Source organism: Onychomys torridus, chromosome 5 (genome assembly GCF_903995425.1).
Source record: "Onychomys torridus chromosome 5, mOncTor1.1, whole genome shotgun sequence".
Taxonomy (NCBI): Eukaryota; Metazoa; Chordata; class Mammalia; order Rodentia; family Cricetidae; genus Onychomys; species Onychomys torridus.
This window is the reverse complement of record NC_050447.1, coordinates 131,360,253-131,385,539: the sequence shown is the minus strand read 5'-3', so window position 1 is coordinate 131,385,539 and position 25,287 is coordinate 131,360,253. Positions and strand designations below refer to the sequence as shown.

The following is a 25,287-nucleotide window of genomic DNA, read 5'->3' as shown; positions in this document are numbered from 1 at the left end:
CTTGTCTCGATCCTGGGTCTTCAGTGTCCTCTCTGTGCCCTGCCTTGTAGGCGTGACCGTTACCGACGCCTCAGTGGGGGTTGGAACTTCCAGGCCAAGGCTGGAATGGCTACCCACTACACCAGGCTGGCCTCAAACTCACAAAGATCTGCCTCCCTAGTACTGGGATTAAAGGCGTGCACCACCACCGTCCGGCAACTTTTATAATTTATGATGTTATCCTCTTATACTACCTGAGTGATTTCTCTTTGATTTTAGTTAAGTCTTCAAATTCTCTATCTTGGAATTCTTATGCATAACACAGATATGTCTGTATATTTAAATTTTTCTTGCCCATGGCCAAGTGTGGTAGCTCATACCTTTAACTTCAGCACTCAAGAGGCAGATGCAAGTGATCTCTGTGAGTTAGAGGCCAGCCTGGTCTACATAGGGAGTTCTAGGCCATCCAGGGATACACAGAGAGACCCTGTCTCAAAAACAAAACACAATGTTTGCTCAGACTAGTGTTCTGAAATATTTACTGTTTTTTCCCCCATTAATTTCAGGCCTTGCATTTTGACTGGTTTTAAGTTGATTTTTGTATAGAAGAGACTGATGTCCAGTCTCTTTATTCTCTGTGTGAATATCCAATTTCCTAAGCACAATTTGTTAAAATATTGTCTTTTCTCCACTGTGTATCTCTACTGTCTGTCTAAGTCAGGGTCTCTATTGCTGTGACAAAACAGCATGACCAAATAGCAAATTGAGGAAAGGGTTTATTTGGCTTAAAATTTCTATTCATCATCAAAGAAGTTGGGACAGAAATTCAAATAGGACAGGAACCTCGAGGTAAGGGCTGTTACAGAGGTCATGGAGGGTGCTGCTTACTGGCTTGTTCGTCATGGCTTGCTTAGTCTGTTTTCTTATAGAACCCAGGACCACCAGCCTAGAGGTGACACCACCCACAGTGGGCTGGGCCATTCCCCATCAATCACTAATTAAGAAAATGCCCTACAACTGGATCTTATGGGGCATTTTCTCAGTTGAGGTTCCCTCCTTTAAGATAACTCTAGCTTGTGTCAAGTTGACGTAAAACTAACCAGCACAACTGACTTTGTCAGCTTGACACACAAACACATCACTATTAAGCCACAACCCTTCCCTTCTTATTCTGTCCGCAAGATCTCACATTAAAATCATAAATAACTTTTAAAATCCCACAGTCTTTACAAATGCAAACACATTAAAATTTCAGTCACTTTAAAATAGCCAATCTCTTTTAAAATCCAAAGTCTTTTAAATTTCAAAGCCTCTCAACTGTAGGCTCCAGTAAAATAAAAAATAAATTAAATACTTTCTGATTTCAAGAAGGAAACACTGTAGCAAGCTTTCTTGTCAGACTTTCTTTGGACCACCAGCCCAAAAATAATGACACAGAGACTTATTAATTATAAGAGCTTGGCCTGTAGCTTATGCTTTTCCCCCAACTAGCTCTTATAACTTAATTAACCTGCTTTAATTAATCTACGTTCTACCATGTGGCTTTTGCCTTTCCTCAGTGTGGCACATCCAGTTTGCTCTGATTCTCACTGTTGTCTCTCTGCCTCTCTTCTTCCCAGACTTCTCTCTCTCCCCTGGAAGTCCTGCCTATTCTCTCCTGCCTAGCTATTGGCCATTTAGCTCTTTATTAAGCCAATCAGAAGGCACCTCAGAGAGAGACACATCTTTACAGTGTAAACAAATATTTTTACAACAAAAAACCAGGAAACAATTACAATAAAATCAAAGCAAAACCAAACTCCAGCAGTATAAATAACTCAACATCCAATATCTAGATTTACTCACAATCTTCTGGGTTCCTCCAAGGGACTTGGGTCACTTCTCCAGGTCTGTCCTCTGCAGCACACACAGCTGTCTTCTAGGCTTCAGTTGGCTCCACTCCAATACTGCTGCTGTTCTTGGTGGTCATCCCATGATACTGGCATCTCCAAAATTCTTGGGTCCCTTACTGCAACTGAAGTGTACTTTCACCAGTATCCTCTCATAAGCTTTCTTTCTGGTACCAAGCCTCAACTTATCTGCATGACCCCTTCAATCTTGGGCCTTCAGCTGCCACTGAGGCTGCATCTTCACCATGACTTCTCCTGGCTTTCCTCAGCTGCTTTCCATGACACCTTCATTCCTTTAAAACTAGTACCACTAGGGTATTCTTTTTTTTTTTGTCAAGGATTAAAACATCTATTCAATCACACATATCTTCAACAGATCATCACAATAAAAATAAATGTTCAGAAATATTATATAACAAATAATGACATTCTAAAACCAGGGTAATTCTTAACATTACCCAAGTTTGGCTTCCAGCATGAGGTACAACCTTTGGAACACAGCTGTGTGCTGACTCTGAGGAAACACTTCTTAGATTTCCCCTCAATGGTTGATGTTAGTGTCCCCTCCTCCTCCTCCTCCTCCTCCTTCTCCTCCTCCTCTTCTTTTTCTACTTTTTCTTTTTCATATTTTCCTTTATTTTACATACCAGCCATAGTTTGCCCTCCTTCCATACTTTCCATTTCCTCCCATCTACCTCCCTTCCCATCCACCTCCTCTGTCTCCATTCAGAAAGGGGCAGGCCTCTCATGGACTTGAACATAGATAGCATGGCACATCAAGTTGAGGCAGGACCAAGTTCTCTGACTATGTAAAGGCTGGAAAAGGTAATCCAGAATGAGGAACAGGTTCCAAAAAGCCAGCTAAGCACCAGGGACAGCTCTTGATCTCACTGCCAGGAGCCTTACAAATAGACCAAGCTACACAACTGTCTGTCACACACATGCAGAGGGCCTAGGTTGGTCTCATGTAGGCTCCCTGTTTGTCCAGTGTCCATGTGTTCCCATGAGCTCAGGTCAGCTGTGGGTTCCTCTGTCAGGACCTTGACTGCCCCCTGGCTCATACAATCCCTCCTCCCCTTCTTCAGGATGACTCCCAGAGCTCTCCCCAGTACTTGGCTGTGGATTTTTGCATTTGCTTCCATTAGTTTCTGGATAAATGCACTCTGATGACAATTAGGGTAGTCACCAATCTGATTACAGGAGATGGCCAGTTCAGGTACCCTCTCCACTATTGCTAGGGGTCTTAGCTGGGTCATCCTTGTGGATTCCTGGGAGTCTTCCCTAGCACCAGGTTTCTTCCTAACTGTATATCTGGCCCCCAAACTGCCTCCTGCACCCAGCCTGCCCAACCTGCTCCCTCAAGTTCCCATCCCTCCATTCCTCCCCAGCCCTGCCCCCAGTTTACCTAGGAGATCTCTGCTATTCCCCTTCCCAGGGAAATCCATGCATCCTTCTTTGGGCCTTTGTTTTCTAGCCTCTTTGGGGCTGTGGATTGTAGGTTGGTTATCCTGTACTTTACTCCTAATACTCACTTATGAGTGAATATGTACCGTATTTGTCTTCCTGGGTCTAGGTTACCTCACTCAGAATTGTTTTTTCTAGTTCCATCCATTTGCTGGCAAATTTCATGAGGTCGTTGTTTTTTTTACAGCTGAGAAATACTCCATTGTATAAATGTACCACATTTTCCTTATCCATTTTTTGGTGGAGGAACATCTAGGTTTTCAGGTTCTGGCTATTACAAATAATGGTGCTATGAACATAGTTGAGCAAGTGTCCTTGTGGTATGATTGAGCATCCTTTGGGTATATAACCAAGGTTGTTATAGCTGGGTCTTGAGGTAGATTGATTCCCATTTTCTGAGAAACCGCTATATTGATTTCCAAAGTGGCTGTACCAGTTTGCACTCCCACCAGCAATGGAGGAGTGTTCCCCTTACTCAACATCTTCTCCAACATAAGCTGTCATCAGTGTTTTTGATCTTAGCTATTCTGACAATTGTTTTCAAACTCTGAAATAGATCTGAACAGAGAATTCTCAACAGAAGAATCTCAAATGGCCAAAATACACTTTTTTTCTTTTTTCTTTTCTGAGACAGGGTTTCTTTGTGTAGCTTTGCGCCTTTCCTGGAACTCGCTTTGGAGACCAGGTTGGCCTCGAACTCACAGAGATCCGCCTGCCTCTGCCTCCCAAGTGCTGGGATTAAAGGCGTGCACCACCACCGCCCGGCTGGCCAAATACACTTAAAGAATTGCTCAGCCAGGCGGTGGTGGTGCACACCTTTAATCCAGCACTTGGGAGGCAGAGGCAGGTGAATCTCTGTGAGTTCGAGGCCAGCCTGGGCTACCAAGGGAGTTCCTGGAAAGGCACAAAGCTACACAGGGAAACCCTGTCTTGAACCCCCCCCCAAAAAAAAAAAAAAAGAATTGTTCAACATCTTTAGTCATCAAGGAAATGCAAATCAAAATGACTCTGAGAAACCATCTTACACCTGTCAGAATGGCTAAGATCAAAAACACTGATCTCTTCTTAATCACAACTGATTAGCTCCAGCTAACCAGCACCAGTTGTCACAGTAAAGGTTCCACTTCACTTGTGCTGGTCTCTTGTTAATCACAGCTGACTCCTCAGCCCCAGTTGACCAGAGTGACAGAATCTTAATTCAGATAGAAGAACCTGTTAGAGTATTTAAATGTCCCTCTGAAACTTTATAAGCCATGCCTCCATTGTCTGCCTTGCTCTCAACACTCAATGGCTGTTCTAGCTCAAAGTTCCAAAGTTCTTCCACAGTCCCCCAAAAACATGGTCAGGTCTGTCACAGCAATATCCCACTCCAGGTACCAACTTCTGTCTTAGAGTTTCTATTTCTGTGACAAAACATTATGACCAAAAAGAAAATTGGAGAGGAAAGGGTTTATTTGGCTTAACACTTCTAGATTGTTCATCATCAAAGGAAGTCGGGACAGGAACTCAATCAAGCAGGGCAGGAACCTGGAAGCAGGAGCTGATGCAGAGGCTATTGTTCTTTTTAACAAATTCTCAGTTGTTTGAATTTACCAATAAAGACTTGGGAACCAGATGCTGGGGTAAAAGCCTGTGAGCTCAGAGAGGCAGAGAAAGCACCCAGCTGACCTTCCTCCTCAGCTGATGCCCCAGAAACCTCTCCTCTCTCCTGCTGTCTCAACCAAGTCTCCTCAAACTCAGTGTCTCTCTGTGTAGCTTTGCACCTTTCCTGGAACTCACTTGGTAGCCCAGGCTGGCCTCGAGCTCACAGAGATCCACCTGCCTCTGCCTCCCGAGTGCTGGGATTAAAGGCGTGTGCCACCACTGCCCGGCAAATCTGAAGGTTTTGAAGTTAGGATCCACATATAAGAATGTCTGCAATTTGTTTTACTAGGCCTGGGTTACCTCATTCATAGAGTCTTTTCTAATTGCATCAATTTTTCCTGAAAAAGCTCACTTTTCCTTTCAGCCAATTGTGTATATGCATCACATTTTCATTATCTATTCATTAGTTAATGGGAGTGTAGGATGATTCTTCTTTCTGGGTATTATGAATAGAGCTACAGTGAACCTGGATATGTAAGTATCTCTGTCCTATAGTATAGATTTTTCTTGATAAACACCCATGGGAGGCAGAGCTGGGCCATATGGTTGTTCTACTGGAACCTTCTTAGATACCTCCACCCTGATACTCCCAACAGTAAGAGTTGCCCTTTCCCTACGTTCTTGTCACCATTGCTGTCCTTTTATTGTCTTTTACATTTATTTATCCCTGCCACACACACGGTGTATATGTGTGTGCTTGTGCCACTGTGTACTTCTGGAGGTCAGAGGATAACTTACTGGAGTTGTTTTTTCCTTCCACCCTGTGTGTCCTGGGGATCAAACTTGAGTCATTCGGATTGGCAACAAACATCCTTAACTTTTAACTGTCTTGTCATCACTTTTGGTTTTTTGGTAGCCATGGTGACTTAGGGTAAGATGCTATCTCAAAGTAGTTTTAGTTTTCACTTTTTTGATGATGACAAGTGATGTTAGCAACCTAATACAGGGCCTCATGAATGCTAGGCAAGCACTCTGTACCTGTGCATGAATCCTCAGGTTCCTCTGTTCATCTCTCCCTCCCCTTTCTCCTGTGTGTTTGTGTGTGTGTGTGTGTGTGTGTGTGTGTGTGTGTGTGTGTGAGAGAGAGAGAGAGAGAGAGAGAGAGAGAGAGAGAGAGAGAGAGAGAGAGAAAGTGTGTATATGTGCATGCATGTTACTGGAAACTGAACCTAAAGCCTCATGCATGCTAAATAAACACTCTACTATTGAGCTACATTCCTCAATATTCTTTTATTTTATTAAATTATGTATTTTATATGTATCAGTATTTTGTTTCCATGTATGTCTGCATAACAGAAGAGGGCATCAGACCCCAGGAAAATACAGTTATAGACTGTTGTAGGCTGCCATCTGGGCACTGGGGATGGAACTTGGGTCCTCTGAAGAATAGCCACTGCTCTTAACTGCTGAGCCATATCTCTAGCCCCTTACCTTTTATCTTGAGCTGTGACTTTATTATATCATCACAGATGATCTTGAACTCACTGATAGCCCAGAAAGGTGATGCACTTAGAATCGGTCTTCCTGTCTGTTTCCTACACCACCAGATCCAGCTATCTCCAGTCCTTTCATTGTTTTTGAGACAGAATCTCATTCTGAAACTTGCTATGTAGACCAGGCTGGTCTCTAACTCAGAAATCTACCTGCCTCTGCCTTTCAAGTGTTGGGATTAAAGGCATGAGCCACCACTCCCAGCCCAAATAATGTATAGTTCAATTGTCGCGCCCGCCTCGACCAGCAAGGAAGACGCGACACCGGGATCCTTCTCATTACAGTTTATTCAGACCTTTGATTAGTTGCATTGTGTCTCTCTCGCTGGGGCAAGCCTCTCCCAGCACCTAAGTAGGGCTGGGCTGCCAACCCCAAGCAGCCACGTGGGCACTGTCCACAGGTTCACGCATATGCCAGCAACACACGAATCCAGCCACAGCCAAATAAGGAGCTGTTTACCATAAAGAGTGTTTGCCATCGGGAAGGCAGAGGGTAGAAGCCAGAGCCATCTTTAGGGTGCGGCTACACGCGGCTCTCTACAGTTTCCCCCTTTTTGTTTTACAAAGCAACAGGCAAGAGTAGAGGTCTGATCTCTGCTAAAATGGAACATGTACTAATGTTTGTCCAGGCGTCATCCACCCAGAGAACACTAGACACGTCCGATACCCTTTTCACAGAGGTGGGAGTTAGGGTACCAACCCACATGCAATCAGACTTGCTCTTCTTGAGGTCAGTGTATCATAACCTCAAGTGCAGTGCGCAGGCCTCGCATCCTGTGCCTAAATATCTTTTAAAGTAGCCAACCAGGCTTGGGGGGACTGTCCTGCATCAATGGCCATAAAGGCTTGGACAATCATGGCTGCATGGCGACGCTGTGAGATCCTAATGCGACAAATGCACCACAAGCATACTAGGGAGGTGAGCACCAGTAAACCTACTAGGGCTCCTATTCCCGCCCACTCCTTCATGTGATCCATGGCTGTAGCAATCCAGGAAGACAATCCCTCCACCAGTCTGGTATCCACTCGAGTCGAATTCACCGTGACAATAGCCACTCTCAGCTGGTCCATCAGGTTATCAAACTCTCCGGTCCAATTACCTAAAAGATAACTAGACAACTTTTTAGATAAATCTGTAGCATAACAATTGGAAGCATCCAAATTCAAAAAATTCAGAGTAAATAATGCAAGAGAAAGTCTGTCCTTAGGGGTACGGCCATAGCCTATTCCCCCTTTTTGTTTTTGAAGCAACTCCTTCAAGGAGTGATGAGCACGCTCCACAATGCCTTGACCTTGTGGATTATATGGTAGGCCATGTACAAGTTGCACATTCATCTGTTGACAGAAGGAAGCGAACTTCTGTCCGGTATATGCAGGACCATTGTCTGTCTTTAACTGTTGAGGCTTACCCCATGCTGCCCAAGCTTCTAAGCAATGAGCAATGACATGAAAGGCTTTTTCTCCTGCCATTGGGGTGGCATGAATGATTCCAGAACAGGTATCAACAGATACATGTACATATTTGACACGTCCAAATTCAGAGATATATGTAACATCCATTTGCCATATTTTTAGGGGGAGCAAACCACGAGGGTTAACTCCTAAGCTAGAAGGATGATGAAAAATGACACATTGGGAACAATCTAGTACCACCTTTCGTGCCTCTGCACGTGAGATAGAAAATTTTTGTTGTAATGTCCTTGCATTAACATGAAATTCTTTGTGGAAAGCATGTGCTCGTTGTATGGCAGAAGCCACAAACATCCATTCCTGTCTAGTACACTGGTCTACTATATCATTGCCTTTAGCCAATGGACCTGGCAGACTGGTATGTGCACGGATGTGTTGCACAAAAAAGGGATTTTTACGTTGCCAGATCAGTTTCTGTAATTGGCCAAATAATGAGCTAACAGGGCTAGAAGATTTGATGGGCCCTGCACATTCAAGGCTTTTCAAAGCATTAACAACATAACTAGAATCTGACACTAAATTAAATGCAAATGGACAAGCCTTGAAAACTTCAAGAACTATTGAAAGCTCCACCTGTTGAGGTGCACCTGGCAAGAATTGATGCTTTACAGGTTCATTAGAATCCACCATATAAGCACCACAGCCTGTCTTAGACCCATCTGTAAATATAACACTTGCTCCTGGAATGGGCTTTGAAGCAGTTACTTTAGGGAAAACTACAGGATGTTCTTTAAAGAAAGTTAATAGTGGATGTTTAGGATAATGGCAATCTATGTGTCCTAGATAGGTACAACGCAGTATTGCCCAATCATCTATGGCAGCACATAATACCTTGACTTGAGTAGAATCATAAGGAACAACTAGCGTTTGTGGTGATGTCCCAAAATATTGTAAACATTGTTGAATACCCTGTTGCACAAGTAATGCCACAGCAGTAGGATAATACTCAATTGATTTTGCAGGTGAGATTCTAGTATAAATCCATAACAAGGGTCCTTTCTGCCATAAAATTCCTGTAGGTTGTAACTGGGTAGGCAGAATGCACAGGGTAATATCATCATTATTTTGCACTCTTTGAAGAAAAGCTCTTTGTAGTCTATCTTCTAATTTTGTTAAGGCTTCTCGGGCTGCACTGGTTAATTGCCTCAGTGAATCCAAGGCTGCATCTCCAATTAAAATATCATATAATGGTTTTAACTCATAATTGGCCATTCCTAAACTTCCTCTTATCCAATTTATATCTCCTAATAATTTTTGAAAATCATTCAGTGTGCAAAGATGATCCTTCCTTAACTCTACCTTTTGTGGCATGATATAATGATTAGTTATTTTAGAGCCAAGATAATTGACAACTTTGCTCTGTTGCACCTTCTCAGGGGCAATACAGAGTCCCTTTTGCTTTAGCAGTCCTACAAGTGAGCTATATGCTTCTTGAAGAATGCTCTCTTCTTTAGCTGCTAACAGTATATCATCCATATAATGGAGGCATTTCAAGCCTGGAAAACGTGCTCTCAAAGGTTCTAAAGCAGTTGCTACAAATAATTGACACATTGTAGGACTGTTGGCCATGCCTTGTGGCAATACAACCCATTGATATCTTTTATCAGGTTCCTCATGATTAGTGGACGGTAAAGTGAAAGCGAATCTCTCACTGTCTTTGCTATTCAGTGGAATGGAAAAGAAGCAGTCCTTAATATCTACCACAATAATAGGCCAATTTTCAGGCAAGGCTGATAGCAATGGAAGACCACGCTGTACAGGTCCCATAATTCTCATTTGTTCATTTATAGCTCTAAGATCATGTAACAATCTCCATTTTCCTGATTTCTTCTTGATGACAAATATGGGTGTATTCCAGGGAGAAAGAGAGGGTTTAATGTGCCCTTTCTCTAATTGCTCTTTCACTAATTGATATGCAGCATGTAATTTCTCAGAGGAGAGTGGCCACTGAGGAACCCAAACTGGCTCCTCCGTTACCCAGGTTATGGGAATGCCCTCCTCAGCGGCCCCTAGGAAAAACCCAACCCTTGTTTGGGTTTCCTAGGTACTGTTTGTATTGGCTCCTTTTTGCCTTGTAAAAATTTTCCCAGGCCAAAATCAGGATGACACCCCACGTTTTTCATAATATTTTTAGATTCTTTGGAGTATTCATTACTTAACTGAAAGCCCATGGATTTCATAAGATCCCTCTCCCAGAGGGACACTGGAAGCTCAAGGACATAGGGTTGTATAACGCCAGAGTGACCTTCGGAATCTTGCCAATTTAACAAATTTGCACTAACATTTGGAACACTGGCATAACCCAGTCCCTGCAATGTTTGTGAGGAAGCCTGTATAGGCCAACCTCAAGGCCAATCTTTGCTAGCTATGATACTGCGATCTGCACCTGCAATCCAAATCTAGGCCTCTTCCCAATTTCTCCCAGGAAGGCACTGTGAGGCTTCCTGAAATTGCAAACCAAGGAGCAATTACATCACACTGTTGCAAAAATCGCTCTAAGGTGTGTTTTTTTATTTTCAGTTTCTTAGAGAGAAGCAGCTCGTTAAGAGCCAAAAAAATTGGGTGCGAGGAGGAGGCTTTTTTTTTCTTTTCTCAATTTGAGAAGTTTCTCGGAGGTTTCTCAGAGCCTCTGCAGAATTGCTCCAGCCCTCCAGTTTCCCTGTTTATTTTGTCTAATTACCGCTTTTATCACGGCTCTAGAATTACCCGTCTGCTTTTATCGCAGCTCTGCTATCCCGCTCTCCCTTCTACAGGTGAGCGTTACCCGCTTTTGTCGCGGATCCCCAGTTTTTTCTGAGGACTTACCAGTATACCGCCTGACTGTAAATGAGTTCTGAATCCGGAGAGAGCCGTGGTAATTGTCCCCGTACGGGCCACCACTTGTCGCGCCCGCCTCGACCAGCAAGGAAGACGCGACACCGGGATCCTTCTCATTACAGTTTATTCAGACCTTTGATTAGTTGCATTGTGTCTCTCTCGCTGGGGCAAGCCTCTCCCAGCACCTAAGTAGGGCTGGGCTGCCAACCCCAAGCAGCCACGTGGGCACTGTCCACAGGTTCACGCATATGCCAGCAACACACGAATCCAGCCACAGCCAAATAAGGAGCTGTTTACCATAAAGAGTGTTTGCCATCGGGAAGGCAGAGGGTAGAAGCCAGAGCCATCTTTAGGGTGCGGCTACACGCGGCTCTCTACATTCAATGATCCTACAAGGTGATTTTAAAATAAGATTATATTTTTTTATTCTGTATCAACTCAATGAAATCTTAGGTGTTTTCTCCCTAATTAAACTTCATAGTATATGTGAAGTTAAGATGAATGACATTTTTTTGTTAACTATTTGTTTTGATTTGAGACCAGATCACATAGTATGAGGTTGGCTTCAAACTTGTGATCCTGGTCCTTCCTCTTTCTCAGACCGCAGGCCCCATCACACCTAGCAGTCCCTTGCTTTGGTTGTTTGAGACTGGGTCTCATGTAGCCTGGACTGGCTTCACACTCATCACATAGTCAAGGATGACCTGAAACTTGTGTTTCCCCTCCCAGGTGTTGGGATTATAGACATGAGATACTGTGCCCACTTTATGTGGCCCTGGGATTGAATCCAGGGCTTTGTATGTGCTGGGGGAAGTTCTATCACTAAGCCACATCCCCAGCCTTGTCTGTTAAGTTTTTATTTACATACCTTCTGTACTTTTGTTGTTATTTTTAAGACAGGGTCTCATGTAGCTATGGCTGACCTGAAATTTGCTGTGTAGACTAGGCTGGCCTCAAACTCACAGATATCCAGCTACCTCTGTCTGCAGAATGTAGGGACTAAAGATAGGTGGCACCACTGGTGCACTTTCTGTGCTTGTGAGACAAATATTGAAGTTAGAGCTTTCTGCATTGACCATGCTTCAAACCCAAACTGTCCACAGACCAGAGACACACACTCCTTGTCATATCCATTTTGCCTTTAAGTCTCAAATCCTCTCTGTCCCAGGACTGTTGGTTCACTGTCTCCTGTCTGTGTGTGCGTTGGGCTTCCTTTGTCACATAGAGTTTCACTTGCTAAATATACCATTTTCTGTCTCCTTAGCTGTAATCCCCTATGTGTAATACTTTTTGTGCTTCTCAGCTTTGTCTAATACATCTTATATTTCAGACAGGAAGTTCAAACTTTTATAAAAAATAGCTAATTAAGTAGACAGTTAATCACAGTGTCAAATTATCCAATTACAATTAATGGAACATTATTATTCTGTAGTATTTTCTTTTTTGCCTAATCCTGCTTACTATTCAGTAGGTTTCTATGGGTTAGGGATGCAGCTCAATGGTAGGGCCCTTGCCTAGTGTGCACAAGGCCCTGGGTTTGATGTCAGCACTGAAGAAGAAAACATTCTCAGCTCTTAGAGTAGTACAGTTGCTGATGGATACCAGAGTGAAGTGGTGAGGTGCCATTTAGGCAGTTGTGATTTTGGCCAGTGTAACTTAGTTCTTATTCATGATTACACGTGTAGAGAGCCACGTGTAGCCGCACCCTAAAGATGGCTCTGGCTTCTACCCTCTGCCTTCCCGATGGCAAACACTCTTTATGGTAAACAGCTCCTTATTTGGCTGTGGCTGGATTCGTGTGTTGCTGGCATATGCGTGAACCTGTGGACAGTGCCCACGTGGCTGCTTGGGGTTGGCAGCCCAGCCCTACTTAGGTGCTGGGAGAGGCTTGCCCCAGCGAGAGAGACACAATGCAACTAATCAAAGGTCTGAATAAACTGTAATGAGAAGGATCCCGGTGTCGCGTCTTCCTTGCTGGTCGAGGCGGGCGCGACATACACGTATACTAAGGTTCTCTGTTTCTCAATTATCTCTCTTCTGCAAAGAATGAAAAGATAATAGAACAGCAACTTCTTGTGGATCAGCTGAGTGAAGAACTAGCAAAATTTAACCTGTCAGTGACGTCTTCAGTTAAGGAAAATTGTGGCGATGGGCCTGATGCCAGGATCTCTGAAAAGAGACCTCACACGGTACCATGTGATAATCACGGGGGACATCATGTTTACATCCCATCAAGGCAGGATTCTAAGCAGGTGAGTCAAGTGTTAGAATCAATCCTGCTTTTTTGTTTGTTTGTTTGTTTGGTTGGTTGGTTGGTTTTTCAAGACAGAGATTCTCTGTGTAGTTTTGGTGCCTGTCCTGGATCTTGATCTGTAAACCAGGCTGGCCTCAAACTCACAGAGATCTGCCTGGCTCTGCCTCCTCTAAGTGCTGGGATTAAAGGCATGCTCCACTGCCAATGCCTGGCTCCTGCTGAGATCTTAAAGTTATTTATAATATCAGAGTGTTTGTAAAGTCTTGGAAGTTTTTTTTTTCTTTTGGTTTCATGGACACTCTGTATATATATTTCCTTTTAAACATTTTTAAGATAAAAATTAGTAAATAAGAGAATGCCTGTATAAGAAGTTTAGGGGAATGCTGAGTGAAAGTAAAGCTGCATCTGCTGCTGTATATTCAGACACGATTAAGGTTGATGGTGTCATGATATTGTCCCTGTGAAATGAGGCTAGGCAGTGGTTTTTGCTCGTTTGTTTTATCTAATTCATCTTTGTTTTCAAAGTTAAACTTTTGTATCATTTGGCATTACCAAGTTGACAGTCAAGATGGCTTAAACATCACATGAAACTTAGTTTTAAGTAAATATGTAGGTAGCAAATATATGTCCATGTAGATCATCTTTTTAAATTTTTATCTTATGTGTATGAGTATGTGCATCATATGCTTCCCTGGTGCTCATGGGCTGGAAGAGGACGTCAGATCCCCTGGAACTGGAGTTGTGGAGCTGGATGTGAGCTGCTCTGCAGGTGCTGGGAGCCAAATCTGGGTCCTATGCAAGAGCAGCCAGTGCTCTTAACCACTGAGCATCTCTCCAGCCCCAGCCCCAGTATAGATTTATCTTGAATAAAACACAAAAAAATTTACTGTGGAGATCTAATTATTTAACTGAGTTTTTGTTTCTACTTAATAATTTCATGAATGGAAATAATTTGTTTGAGATCTGTATAGTTAGTTAATCAGTAGGATAAGAAATAGGTGAAGCAGCAAGGTGTGTGTAGGGTATGGACTTTGTGTCAGGAAGGTTTAGATGTGACTAAACCTAAGTGATCTCAGGTTCCTTCAGGAAGTGTGGGGACCCCAGGGGAGTGTACAGAGTTTATAAGAGTGTGGCTCTGATGCTGCTGCTGCACTGCATCCTCACCACACATCTATGGTATCTGTTATGTCCCAGGCTCAGGTGACAGTGCCTAGCATAGTACTGCCCCACTGTATCCTCACACTATAGCCACAGTACCTCTGTTATGTCCCAGGCTTGGGTGCTTCATTGTCGGTAAGACAAATGTTATCTTACCTGTAGCTTTTCAGGTTTAAATGCTTGGGCTTTGTATTTTAAACCATTGTAATTATTAATTTCAGTTTTGCTTTGGGAAGCTGCTGACTTCTTTATGGTCAAATATGTGACTAATTTCCATGGACTATTATAGAAGAATATTAGTCTTCTAAATCACTGTGACCAAATATCTAAGAAAAGCAACTTCATATCAGGAAGCTTTATTTTGGCTTACAGGTTCCAGGGCTTTAGTCCTTGATTGCTTGGCTTCCTGTTTCCGGGCCCTTTGTGAGGCAGGAAGGATATCATGGACTAAGGAGCATGTGATAGGAAAGCTTAATTGCCACAGTGGCTGCAAAACAGAGAGAAGGGAACTGTAGGGAAGGGCCGAGGTGCCCTCTCTCTTGTGCCTCAATCCGTGGAACTGGGAGGCAGCCACTTAGAAAACTTTACTCCCTATCCACCTCCTTGTTGACAGCCCCACCAGGTGACCAACCACAGGAACACAAAAATCAGATGTAAGAGAACCAGTGCCAAGTACACACTTTTGGAATGAGATGCATGGGGGCTCTACTGTCAGCTAATTGAATTTTTAAATTAATTTATTAGTTGAAGTCACCCTGTTGTTTAGTTATTGTGATGGACGATGGAAACATTTAGAAATAGAATCTAGAGCAAAAGTATAAAAGCAGTTTCTACTCCACCATTGTTTCCAGGTTCATTTTTTGAGCACTTAGAATATGTTTATAGAAGAAACATATTATAATATTGAAGATTCTTAGCTGGCCCATAACATTTGTTTATTGTATGATGTACACTAAATGTATTATTTGGAGCATTAATTCAGTGATTTCTATCCTCTGCATGTATCAAAGATTTATGACTCTGTTCAGTTTTCCAGGTTTGGAATATTATCATAGCAGGGAGAGTGCATTGATGTGAGATTTGCCCTGTGTTGGAATTGGGGTGCAGGAGCTGTGTATCCTGTGGCAGCTCCACACTTCCCCAAGAGCTTTGAACTGGGACACTTGGGTTATGAACACTTTTGCTGGGGAGCATGAGCTATGCCAGACAGTGGGGATTTTATCATTGGCTTCAATTTTGAATACTATTCTCCATAAAACCATCACTGAAAATAGGAAGAACTTTATAGAATCTGAAAGAAATTTGTGTCTGTGAAGTGTAATAGTATTGTAGAATTAATTTTGATGTTTGCAGAGAGCATATTTTCAGTGACTGGCTACCTAAGAGTACTTACCTATATTCCCTCAAAAACATTTTGAGCCTTGAATAAAAGTCAGCTTAAAGAATCACCTCTTTTGTTGTTGGGTGGGGCCACTTGCAAGGTCTACTCCAGTCCTCCTATATACTCTCTGGATCAAGTATTCGCTGGGTTCCGGACTCGAAGCCAGATGCTCATGGGTCACTTAGAAGAACAAGATGAAGTTATCCACTGCCAGTTTTCTGACAACAGCGATGATGAAGAGTCAGAGTGCCAAGATAAACCTAGAACTAGGTATGTTGTCTAGAGACCCCTTTAGTGACCATTGTTATACCTGTCGATGGTTTATTCATTGTAGTGTCTTTTTCATTTAGTAAAGCAGTGGGTAGTTTTTGCTAAATCTACTGTCTAATTTATTAAGAAAATAGTGTTTGAATAGAAGTCAATTTTTAATTTTTTTTTTCAAGACAGGATTTCTCTGTGTAGCTTTGCGCCCTTCCTGGAACTCACTCTGTAGCCCAGGCTGGCCTCAAACTCACAGAGATCTGCCTGCCTCTGCTTCTGAGTGCTGGGATTAAAGGTGTGCGCCTTTTAATTTTTTTAAATTTATTTACTTTATTATGTGTATGAGTGTTTTGCCTGCATGTCTGTCTTTATACCACCTGCCTGGTACCCAAGGCGGCCGGAAGAGGGCTTCAGATTCCCTGGACTGGAGTTACTGATGGTTGTTAGAAGCTGTGGAGGTGCTGGGAATTGAGCCTGGATCCTCTGCAAGAGCAACAAGGGCTCTTAACCTCTGAGCCACTAGACTTAAGCATTCAGAGATTTTTTTTCCATTTCTGTCTTCTGCTACAATGGCTGCAAACGGTGGATCCAAAATGGAGTAATCTCTGTATTTAAAGAATACTAGTAAAATGTGCTTGTTCCGTCCAATTACCTTCTTTAAAAAAAAAAAAAAATTATGTGCATTGGTGTTTTTGCCTGCATCTCTGTCCCTGTGAGAGTGTCAGATCTTGGAGTTATAGACAGTTGTTAGCTGCCATGTAGGTGCTTGGATTTAAACCTGGGTCCTCTGGAAGAGCAGTCAAGTGTTCTTAACCACTGAGCCATTTCTCCAGCCCCCCCCCCCCATACAATTACCTTTTTAAAACATTCTGTTACCTTTTGGAGGATCTAATTTGAGAGCCTAGGATATGCTAACAAGGAAGTTGCCTTTATTCCTAATCCTTTACAATGTTCTCTTTTAGATCTAGAAGTCACTCATGGGTGAAAAAGCCAGGCTCTGCTTGCTCTCTTGTTGAATTAAGTGATCCTCAGGATGAAGCACAGAAGTCTCATCTGGGAAATGGAGGTGGGTGGAGACTGTGTAGACATGGTGGTGGTCTTCTCCGTGGTGGGTTAGAAACATTCAGGCACTCTCGGGGCCAGTAGGTACAGAGCTTGCTGTGCTGGTGGAGCTACTTACATGTTCTCAGTCAGCTGCTGTCTTTTCAAGATAGTTACTCTGGGGGTTGGGAATCAATCCTCAGACACACACACACACACACACACACACAAGATAGTTACTCTGGGGGTTGGGAATCAATCCTCAGACACACACACACACACACACACACACACACACACACACAAGATAGTTACTCTGGGGGTTGGGAATCAATCCTCAGATACACACACACACACACACACACACACACACACACACAAGATAGTTACTCTGGGGGTTGGGAATCAATCCTCAGATACATACACACACACACACACACACACACACACAAGATAGTTACTCTGGGGGTTGGGAATCAATCCTCAGATACACACACACACACACACACACACAAGATAGTTACTCTGTAATAATTTTTTTACTTTTGGTTTTTCGAGACAGGTTTTCTCTGTGTATCCCTGGCTGCTTGGAACTCACTCTATAGACCAGGCTGGCCTCGAACTTAGAGATCTGCCTCCCAAGTACTGGGATTAAAGGCGTGCGCCACCACACTTGGCTTTCCTTAATAATTTTTTAAAACATGGGTGTACTAGTACACCTGAAGTCTCAGCACTCAGGCTCCTCAAGAAGGAGGATTAAGAGATTGAAGTAACCCTGAATTACTTAATGAGCCCCTGTCTCAAAATAAAAAGGTTCTCACGGAGACAAACTCTTCAGAAGTTTAAATTCAGACTTGCTCTGATCTGTATTGTACTACTGATTACCCTGAAGTGTATTGTAAGCAGTCTGCCAGGAGTCTGTCCACGTGGCATTCTATTAGTGATCCATCATGCCTTGAAGCCTAGTGTCCTAGTAATGTTTTAGAAGAAATTGGTAGAATTTTTTAGGCATCAAACAGCAACATTAAAAACAATTATGGTGTGTGTGTGTGTGTGTACGTGTGAGTATAAAAACATTAATAATCAAAGAAAAAGACACCGTGAATCTGAGAGGCAGTGGCAGAGGCATGGAAGAGGTTGAAGTGAGGAAGGGGAGGGGGGATATGTAATTATATTTTAATGAAAATTTATGTAGCAAAATACTAATAGGATTTTTTTTTTAAACCCTGGGTATCTGTGTTTGGGTATGTATACATAAGTACAAAAGCTGTGGAGGCTAGAAGTGTCGAATCCTCCGGAGCTGAAGTTACAGTCATGAACCTGCAGGGCATTTACCCACCAACCCCACAGCTCCCCAGAGTTTTCTTGAGTATGAGCAGCAGGAAATATTAGATAGAAGGATTTAGATGTGGAGATAAACACATAGAAAATAAAGGATAGCCTCGAGAGGGCTTGGAACGGATTCCAACGAGCCCTGACTGTCTCTGTCCCAGGGTATTTATAGAGACACCAAGGGGATGGAGCAAAAGATCCCTGCCCCCACCAGCACAGCCAAGTGCAGACTAACTCAGACACCTGCACTCAGGCCCGTGGTCCAATCATCCTCTCTATGCGAACCTGCTGGGTAAAGCCACAAGGAACCTGAAAACGGGCTCCCACAGGTCCCCCTTTCTTAGTGTATATATATATATATATATATATATATATATATATATATATATATATATATAAACTTGTTATTAATGGCTTACAGCAATCTCCATAGTTGTTACACTTTCCAGTATGGGAGTAGAGGATGATAAAGATGGTACTTCTTTTTTGGATTAGGTCCAAGGTGACTACAGCAGTCTCAGCTGCCTCAAAGTCCTTTCTATACCAAAAACTTAATGCAATTGTAAACTTAAAGAATCCCTTAGCTTCATCATTACCATTAACAGGTTAAGATAAATATTGCTATACATAGTCACAATTCTCCCAATCTTTTTTTTTTTTTAAAGATTTATTTATTTATTATGTATACAGAAGAGGGTTGCCAGATCTCATTACAGATGGTTGTGAGCCACCATATGGGTGCTGGGAATTGAACTCAGGACCTCTGGAAGAGCAGCCGGTGTTCTTAACCTCTGAGTCATCTCTCCAGCCCCCCAATTCTCCCGATCTTACAACTCAAAGCAAACTCTTAACAGAACCATTTGAATTAACATAAATGGTGCTATATATAGTTAACAATTTTCTCAGTCTTACAACTTTAACTCTTAATAGAATCATTTGAATTGTCTTGCTAAGAGAACATAGGAAAAACTTCTGATGTTTACACAAACTTAAATATTTCCTTAACTTCAAACCAGGCTGCATTAATATCAATAGGTTAACATAATTTCTGCAAACATACATTCAACCTTAATTCACTCATAATTCCTCCTTTCCTTTATAAACTTTTTTGAACAAAACCTCAAACCTGGTTAGAAAAACCCAAACTTACACAATTCCTACAAACCCATATTGAAATGCAATATTCTCAATCTAACCATTAACACTTTGAAAACTTTTAGCAAAACACTCAAAAGCAGTTTCTTAATAAAACTCTTTACACTTTAAAGTAATCTCTTAGTATATCCATTTGCATTTCTTACTAAAACATTAATCCACTCAAATAGCAATTTTTTTAAATTAAATATAGTAAGGAATATTAACTCTTTCTTTTCTTCATAATTTAAGCAAAATCTCAAGCCTAGTTAGAAAACCCAAACTTTTCAGTTTAAACAGTTCCATTTGTAACACAAAACCAGTTCATAAGGAATTCCATTTTTACATAAACAGTTCCATAAAACCGTTCCATTTTTAACACAAAACAATTCATGAATCACCAGTTAATAAAGCATATATGCATATACAAAACTGCATCTTGAGTCTAGGTAGAAACAATAAATTTCTTCTTTTAAACAGTTCCATTTTTAACACAAATTCCAGAAAACAGTTCCTAGGTCACCACTATAAGTAAATTCAAAATTATCCCATTGCAATGAAATCACTATTGTTCATTTCATTTCTGGTAGTATCCTTCCAAATATGAAGAATTCCATAACAAAGATCTTTTTGTAGTTTTATCTCATTTTTTAAGTTCAAAAAGTAAAAAAAAGTAAATTCTGTATTAGACTTTCACTTCCAAATATGAAGAGACATTTTACAACCAAAACTTTTTGCAGTTAACAATTTTAGTTCCAACAAGTATCTCTGCAACTTTCGTTCTCAAGTCAGAGACCTTCTTAGTTACAGTGATATTTTAAACTGCACCGTTTTGCTGTTAGCTCGGGTTTTTCTGTTTTGCGTTGATTTTCCATAGATCTCAGCTGCGGATGCCTTGTTGTGCTGGTTCTGGCGTCCACCATTCTTAGCTTCTTAGCATCTTTTGGAGCTTTTGAAACCACCCAGACTGCCTGCTTTGCAGTCTGCTAGGACACTACCTTCTGTGTCTCAGGTTCTTTGACCATGTACATTAAGCACAGACTCACACTTAACATTTTTACACTTTTTTACAAACTCACATAACACATCTTGCAAAGCATTTAGACTCAATTCAACATTTACATGTTTTCACAAACAAATTCTACTTATTTATACTCCTTAAGGAAGCTATAGAACTACTTTAGCAAATATATTTCTTATTTACCTCTTGTATTTGTCTTTTACAACTAGCATCTTTACTTCCTACAAGCTTATCACTACATGTCTTAAAGAAATTCTATCAATCTATTTTACACACTTATACTAGTAAGCAAACTAAAGTTCAGAGCTTATAGACAACTTTAATAGTTCTGAGAGTTCTTTGAAAAGAGTATTTCTTTAATGGCTTTCTTAACTCTGGGATTTAGTGAGTGTTGCTAAACAGTACTTTTATGCATTTCAGATCCTTTATAACAACTCTATTAAGAGGTATGTCAGTTTACAGCAAACCAAAAAGAAAGAAAAAAGAGACGAAAACCTTGTAAGGAATATTCTGTTTCTGAATTGCTTAGGTAGTCATTCCATAACAGTCAATTTCCCAACAGGAGAAGATAGTTCCAGACTTCCAGCTTTCATCAGGTCTGAAAACATTGCAGAAACTTAGTTACAATTGTCTCAAACTCCTCAGCAGTTTAGAAGCCTCTTTATCATCCTACTATCCCCAGACTGCAGGATGGGACCTTAATAGCAAGAAAATTGACTTAGCTGCTTTTTACACTCAAACTCTGATACAATTTTCCCCCTTCTTAATTTTAAAGCTATATTTTCCATGAGTTCTTTAACCATGGTGATGTTTCTGATAGGTTTTTACTAGCCCAATATTTTCACCAAAACTACTACTATTCAAAGGAGTCAAGAACATAGATGTGCTTTTATGAAACATATCCTTCGTTAGCTTACTGAGAGGAAAAGCATTTTCAGGATTTAGTATTTTCACTTCCTTAGCTTTACACCCTTTATGTTATTGTTGTTAGCAGCTGTGATATTTAGCATCGTTTTTATAAGGAACTCTATTTCCTAAGACAGCTAGACTTTCTGAAGTTTGTTCCATCTGTAGAGCAGCCATTTCTTTTTGAATGTCTGTTTCCTTGTCTCCTTATTAGATTTGCAAAGGAATCACTCATTGCAGGCTGTTTGTTGAAAAGGCAAAGAACTTTTATTTTCCCATAAGTTTCTTCATATCTAAAACAATGTTCAGTTTATGGACTGCTTTCTCAAGGATGTTAAAGTAGTTTGTTTGCTCTTAAAGGTAGCTTTTTGTCATCCAACTTTCGTAAAAACCTTGCACAGCTATTAGGGTAAATAAGACATTTTACCAAGGGAGCCCCAAACCTCGAAGCTCCTAGTTCCATATCCTTTCAGTTTTTCATTGGAACTGACATTTAACAAACTCTTAGACGATTTTCCTCCTTCTCATTCTTTTAAAAGTTGTATTTTAAGTTTACTATGAATGTCTTTTTGAGCTGAAAAGTTCTTCCAGGCACTGTGGCCATCTTTAGTGGAAAAACTACCTTTCCCAGAATTCATTTCTCTTATATCAGTTTGCTGTTATGAGCTAGCTTATGGACTCCATTTCCAATAGTTCTTTTCAGGTCTGAGAGTCAACTGGTTCTCTTTTATTGGGCTTACTTTAGAAGTTTTTGCTTTTGCAATGGGAGATTTGAACAAGCATTTTACATTTTCAGCTATGGGACATTGAGAGATTACTGATCTCTCCTCGGCTGACTTAAACAGGTGTTTCTCGTTCATCAGACACTGGCCCCAGATCAGAATTTCACCTGCCTTGTTAGCACACACTTTGGCGGGCATTCGTTTTACTAACTTCCCTCTGGGCTTGTGTTTGCCTTGGCCAGTCAGTGAAAACCTAAAGCATTTTACAGCAGAGCTTTTCCATAGCTCCTTCGGAGACATTTTCTCCCATTGATAGATCTTTGTCATTTTGCTTTTTCCTCCCCACCAGATGCAGAGCTTCAGATCTCAGGCTGTGGCTTTGCTGCTCTGCTAGCTGCCTTTGGAGGTAGAGTGTGCAAACCCCCCCCCCCCCCAATCAGCCTCAGATTCTAGCAGCTTTCATTTTCTGGGGAGAAATTTGTCCCTTCTCTGCTTCTTCAGAGTCTCTCTGACAGTACCCAGTCTGGTCTCAGTTTATTCCCTCTGCCCCAGAAACAGTTTCTCAATGTCACAGTGGCAGCTTTTCTGCTTCTGAAGGTAGAGGCTTTAGTCTCCTCGTCTCTATTTTCAGGGTCTGTGTGGTTTGCCTGCAGATTGAAAATCAAGATTCTGCTTTTCTAACAAGGGAGGTTTTTGTTCCCCTAAACTCACATTTACAACGGGTGTTTTGCCTCATCAGGCCTTCACCTGGCCCAGTCCCCCAATGGGTTGCATTTGTTTGTGCACTCAAGGACAGAGCTTATGCCTAAGGCAATCACCCCATAAGGCTACACTCCCTCAATCTCACCCGGAGTCAGTTGAAACAAAGGATTCCGTATAAAGATGCTTTCTCTGACAGAAAAGAAAGCTTTACTCCTGAATAGTTCTGTTCTGCCCTGACTGGGCTTTCCCCAGACAGCATTCAGATACAGTTCAGCTTTACTGGTTTCCCAGAAATGCCTTTCTGAGAGGAAAGCTTTTCTTAGGTTTCTTTTTGCAGCTGTGGACCTATCAACCTGGGATTTGTAGGAAAGCAGGGCATCTATGCTGTTCCTGCTGGCTTTAGCTTTGTTAGTTCATTAGTTTTTCCCCTCTGGGTCTTGCACCTTCCGTCCTCAGCTCTGCACTCCTGGAAGTTGTTTACAACTGCAGGTACTCTAGTGTTCCTGACATGCATTCAAACTTGGAGGTACTGGCTAGTTGCTTCTCAGTTGTTGGTTAGAAACCAGGATACAAAGCTTAACAGAGTTTGCATTGCTTCAAGGGATCTTTGCACTAGGACATTTAGGAGCACCTTTTCATTCTGAAAGGCTCACTCAGAAACGAAACCTTTGATGCCTCAGCTCAGCTGTAACTGAAAAGCTTGCCTTTTTTTTGCCTTTCTCAGGTAAACAGTTTCTTTCCTTTTGGGCTCTTTGTGGCTCTTCACCCTTACTCTCCCAAGCTTTCCCTCAGGGGACTTTGACCCACTGTCCTTACTTGCTTGAAGAGGCAAAGCTTAGAGGTTTGTAGGAGCTCCATCCCTGCCTCCTGCTTTGCAGGGAGGATTTTTCTGGCTTGAAAGACAGAATTTAGAGAGGTTTTGATGTCTTACGAGGTTTGTTGTTTTCCCTTAGAGTCAATCATCTATGATTCTCATACTAGTATCTTCAGGTGATTCTAATTTTTTCCTTCTGAGAGCGTTCTGAAAGGCTTTAGTTTTTAAGTTTTTTTGAAAGATCTTTTAGTTTGAGAGAGAAAGATTTGGCTTTTTAGAGAGATTTTTCCTCAGATTTTCCAAGAAAAGCTTTTTAGTTTAAGAGAAAGATTTTTTTCCCAAGACAAAGTGTTGGTTAAGCGTGGCGCTCGTGGCTGGCCATGCTGACAGAAGAGAGTCACAAGCCATGGTTACCTTTCTAGAGCTTTATTGAGATAGAGAGGGGGAGAGGGAGAGAGAGACAGAGAGACAGAGACACCGAGACACCACGTGGAGCGGGGAGAAATACGGAAGGAAAGAGTGCAGAAAGAGAACACAGAGAGAGCCTGCCGCTTTTTAGGCTGGGACTCCGTCACAGGCTAGTGATGTAATTAAGGACAGAATCTTTACATCCAAGACTTTAGCTTATTATAAATAAAAAGCAGGTAGGTAGGAATAGGGCGTCATTTCTCTCAAAAGCTTCTTCCAGCTGACTATTGGACGTTGTTTGGCTCTTGGGGGAATGGGGGAAGGGAGTCTTCCGAGGTACACAGGTGTTGTGGGATACTGTCTGTCATCCATTGTTCTGGAGACATGTATCCCTCTTGGCTGTGGCTGGGAAGCTTCTGTTTGACAAGATGCTGGTGACAAGAAAAAAAGCTTAGAAAGAAAAGAATCATCATTATTTTATGTAGACATTTATCTGAGGTAGATCCAGCCTGTCCCTGTGGATTTTGAAACATGTTAAGCTTTATCAGAGACAGATCATTTTAAAGCACCTGTTTCCTTTACTAGTTCAGCATTCAAGAGATAGGTGATCAATTGTTAAAAACTTCTCATAGTAATAGATGTTTACATTAAAGTCTTTTTGTAGCATCCAGACTCTTTGGGTCTGGGGGTGTAAATACCTTTTAGCTGTTACAGTTTCTTATTTGATGATCTCTGGACTCTGGTTCTGTGGTGGTCCTGTACTATTAGCTGAACAATGAGTTAGAACAGGGAACTGGGAAGAGAAAAGCCTGTGATGTATGAGAATTTATTTATTTATTTATTTTTGGAATTAGGGACAAGGCAAAGATCAGGGCCCTGTCTGTTGCTCATGAGAAACCCAGGCGGTAACTTTAAAGTGAAACAATGAGCTCTGATCTTAGTTGGAAATCTTTCTCATTAAGTAACTCTGAAAGTGCAATTAAATCTGGTGAGGTAAATAAGGCTGTCCTCTGTACCCGACAATAGAAAGGAGGAGTGACATCCTAAAACTCCCAGGACTGAGTCAATGGCTCTGGTGTCCAGAAGGAAAGAAACGGATCACTTCCTTGCTGTGTTCTGGGTTCCCTGCCATGTCTGAAGCCAAGCCTAGGTTTGCTGGAGGTCTTAGCTTGATGTACCCATGAGTCTTGGCACCTGGGGGCAGTCAGCTAACTGGTTGTCTTTCTAGGCAGCACAAGGACAAGGCTGTTGATGGCCTGGCAGGGCATTCGCTAGCCTGTGGCCTTTTTCATTTAAAACAGGGACCCAACAGCTTTTGGGAGTCAGTGAGTGCCAGCACTTGGCAATTTTGTTTTTGGGCTTTTATCTCTTCCCTGGCACACCTTAAATGCCACAGATGA

General features: G+C 41.8%; 1 protein-coding gene across 3 annotated transcripts in view; it reads left to right on the top strand.

Moving 5' to 3' along the window:
* The window catches only part of Kif27 (kinesin family member 27), a 101,465-nt gene that overhangs the window by 18,502 nt on the left and 57,676 nt on the right, over positions 1-25,287 (top strand). For all 3 annotated transcript variants that reach the window (XM_036188365.1, XM_036188363.1, XM_036188364.1), the window contains exons 6-8: positions 12,799-13,005; positions 15,647-15,816; positions 16,770-16,873. In XM_036188365.1, coding sequence (XP_036044258.1) covers positions 12,799-13,005; positions 15,647-15,816; positions 16,770-16,873 — 481 coding nt within the window. The remainder of the gene's footprint in view (positions 1-12,798; positions 13,006-15,646; positions 15,817-16,769; positions 16,874-25,287) is intronic.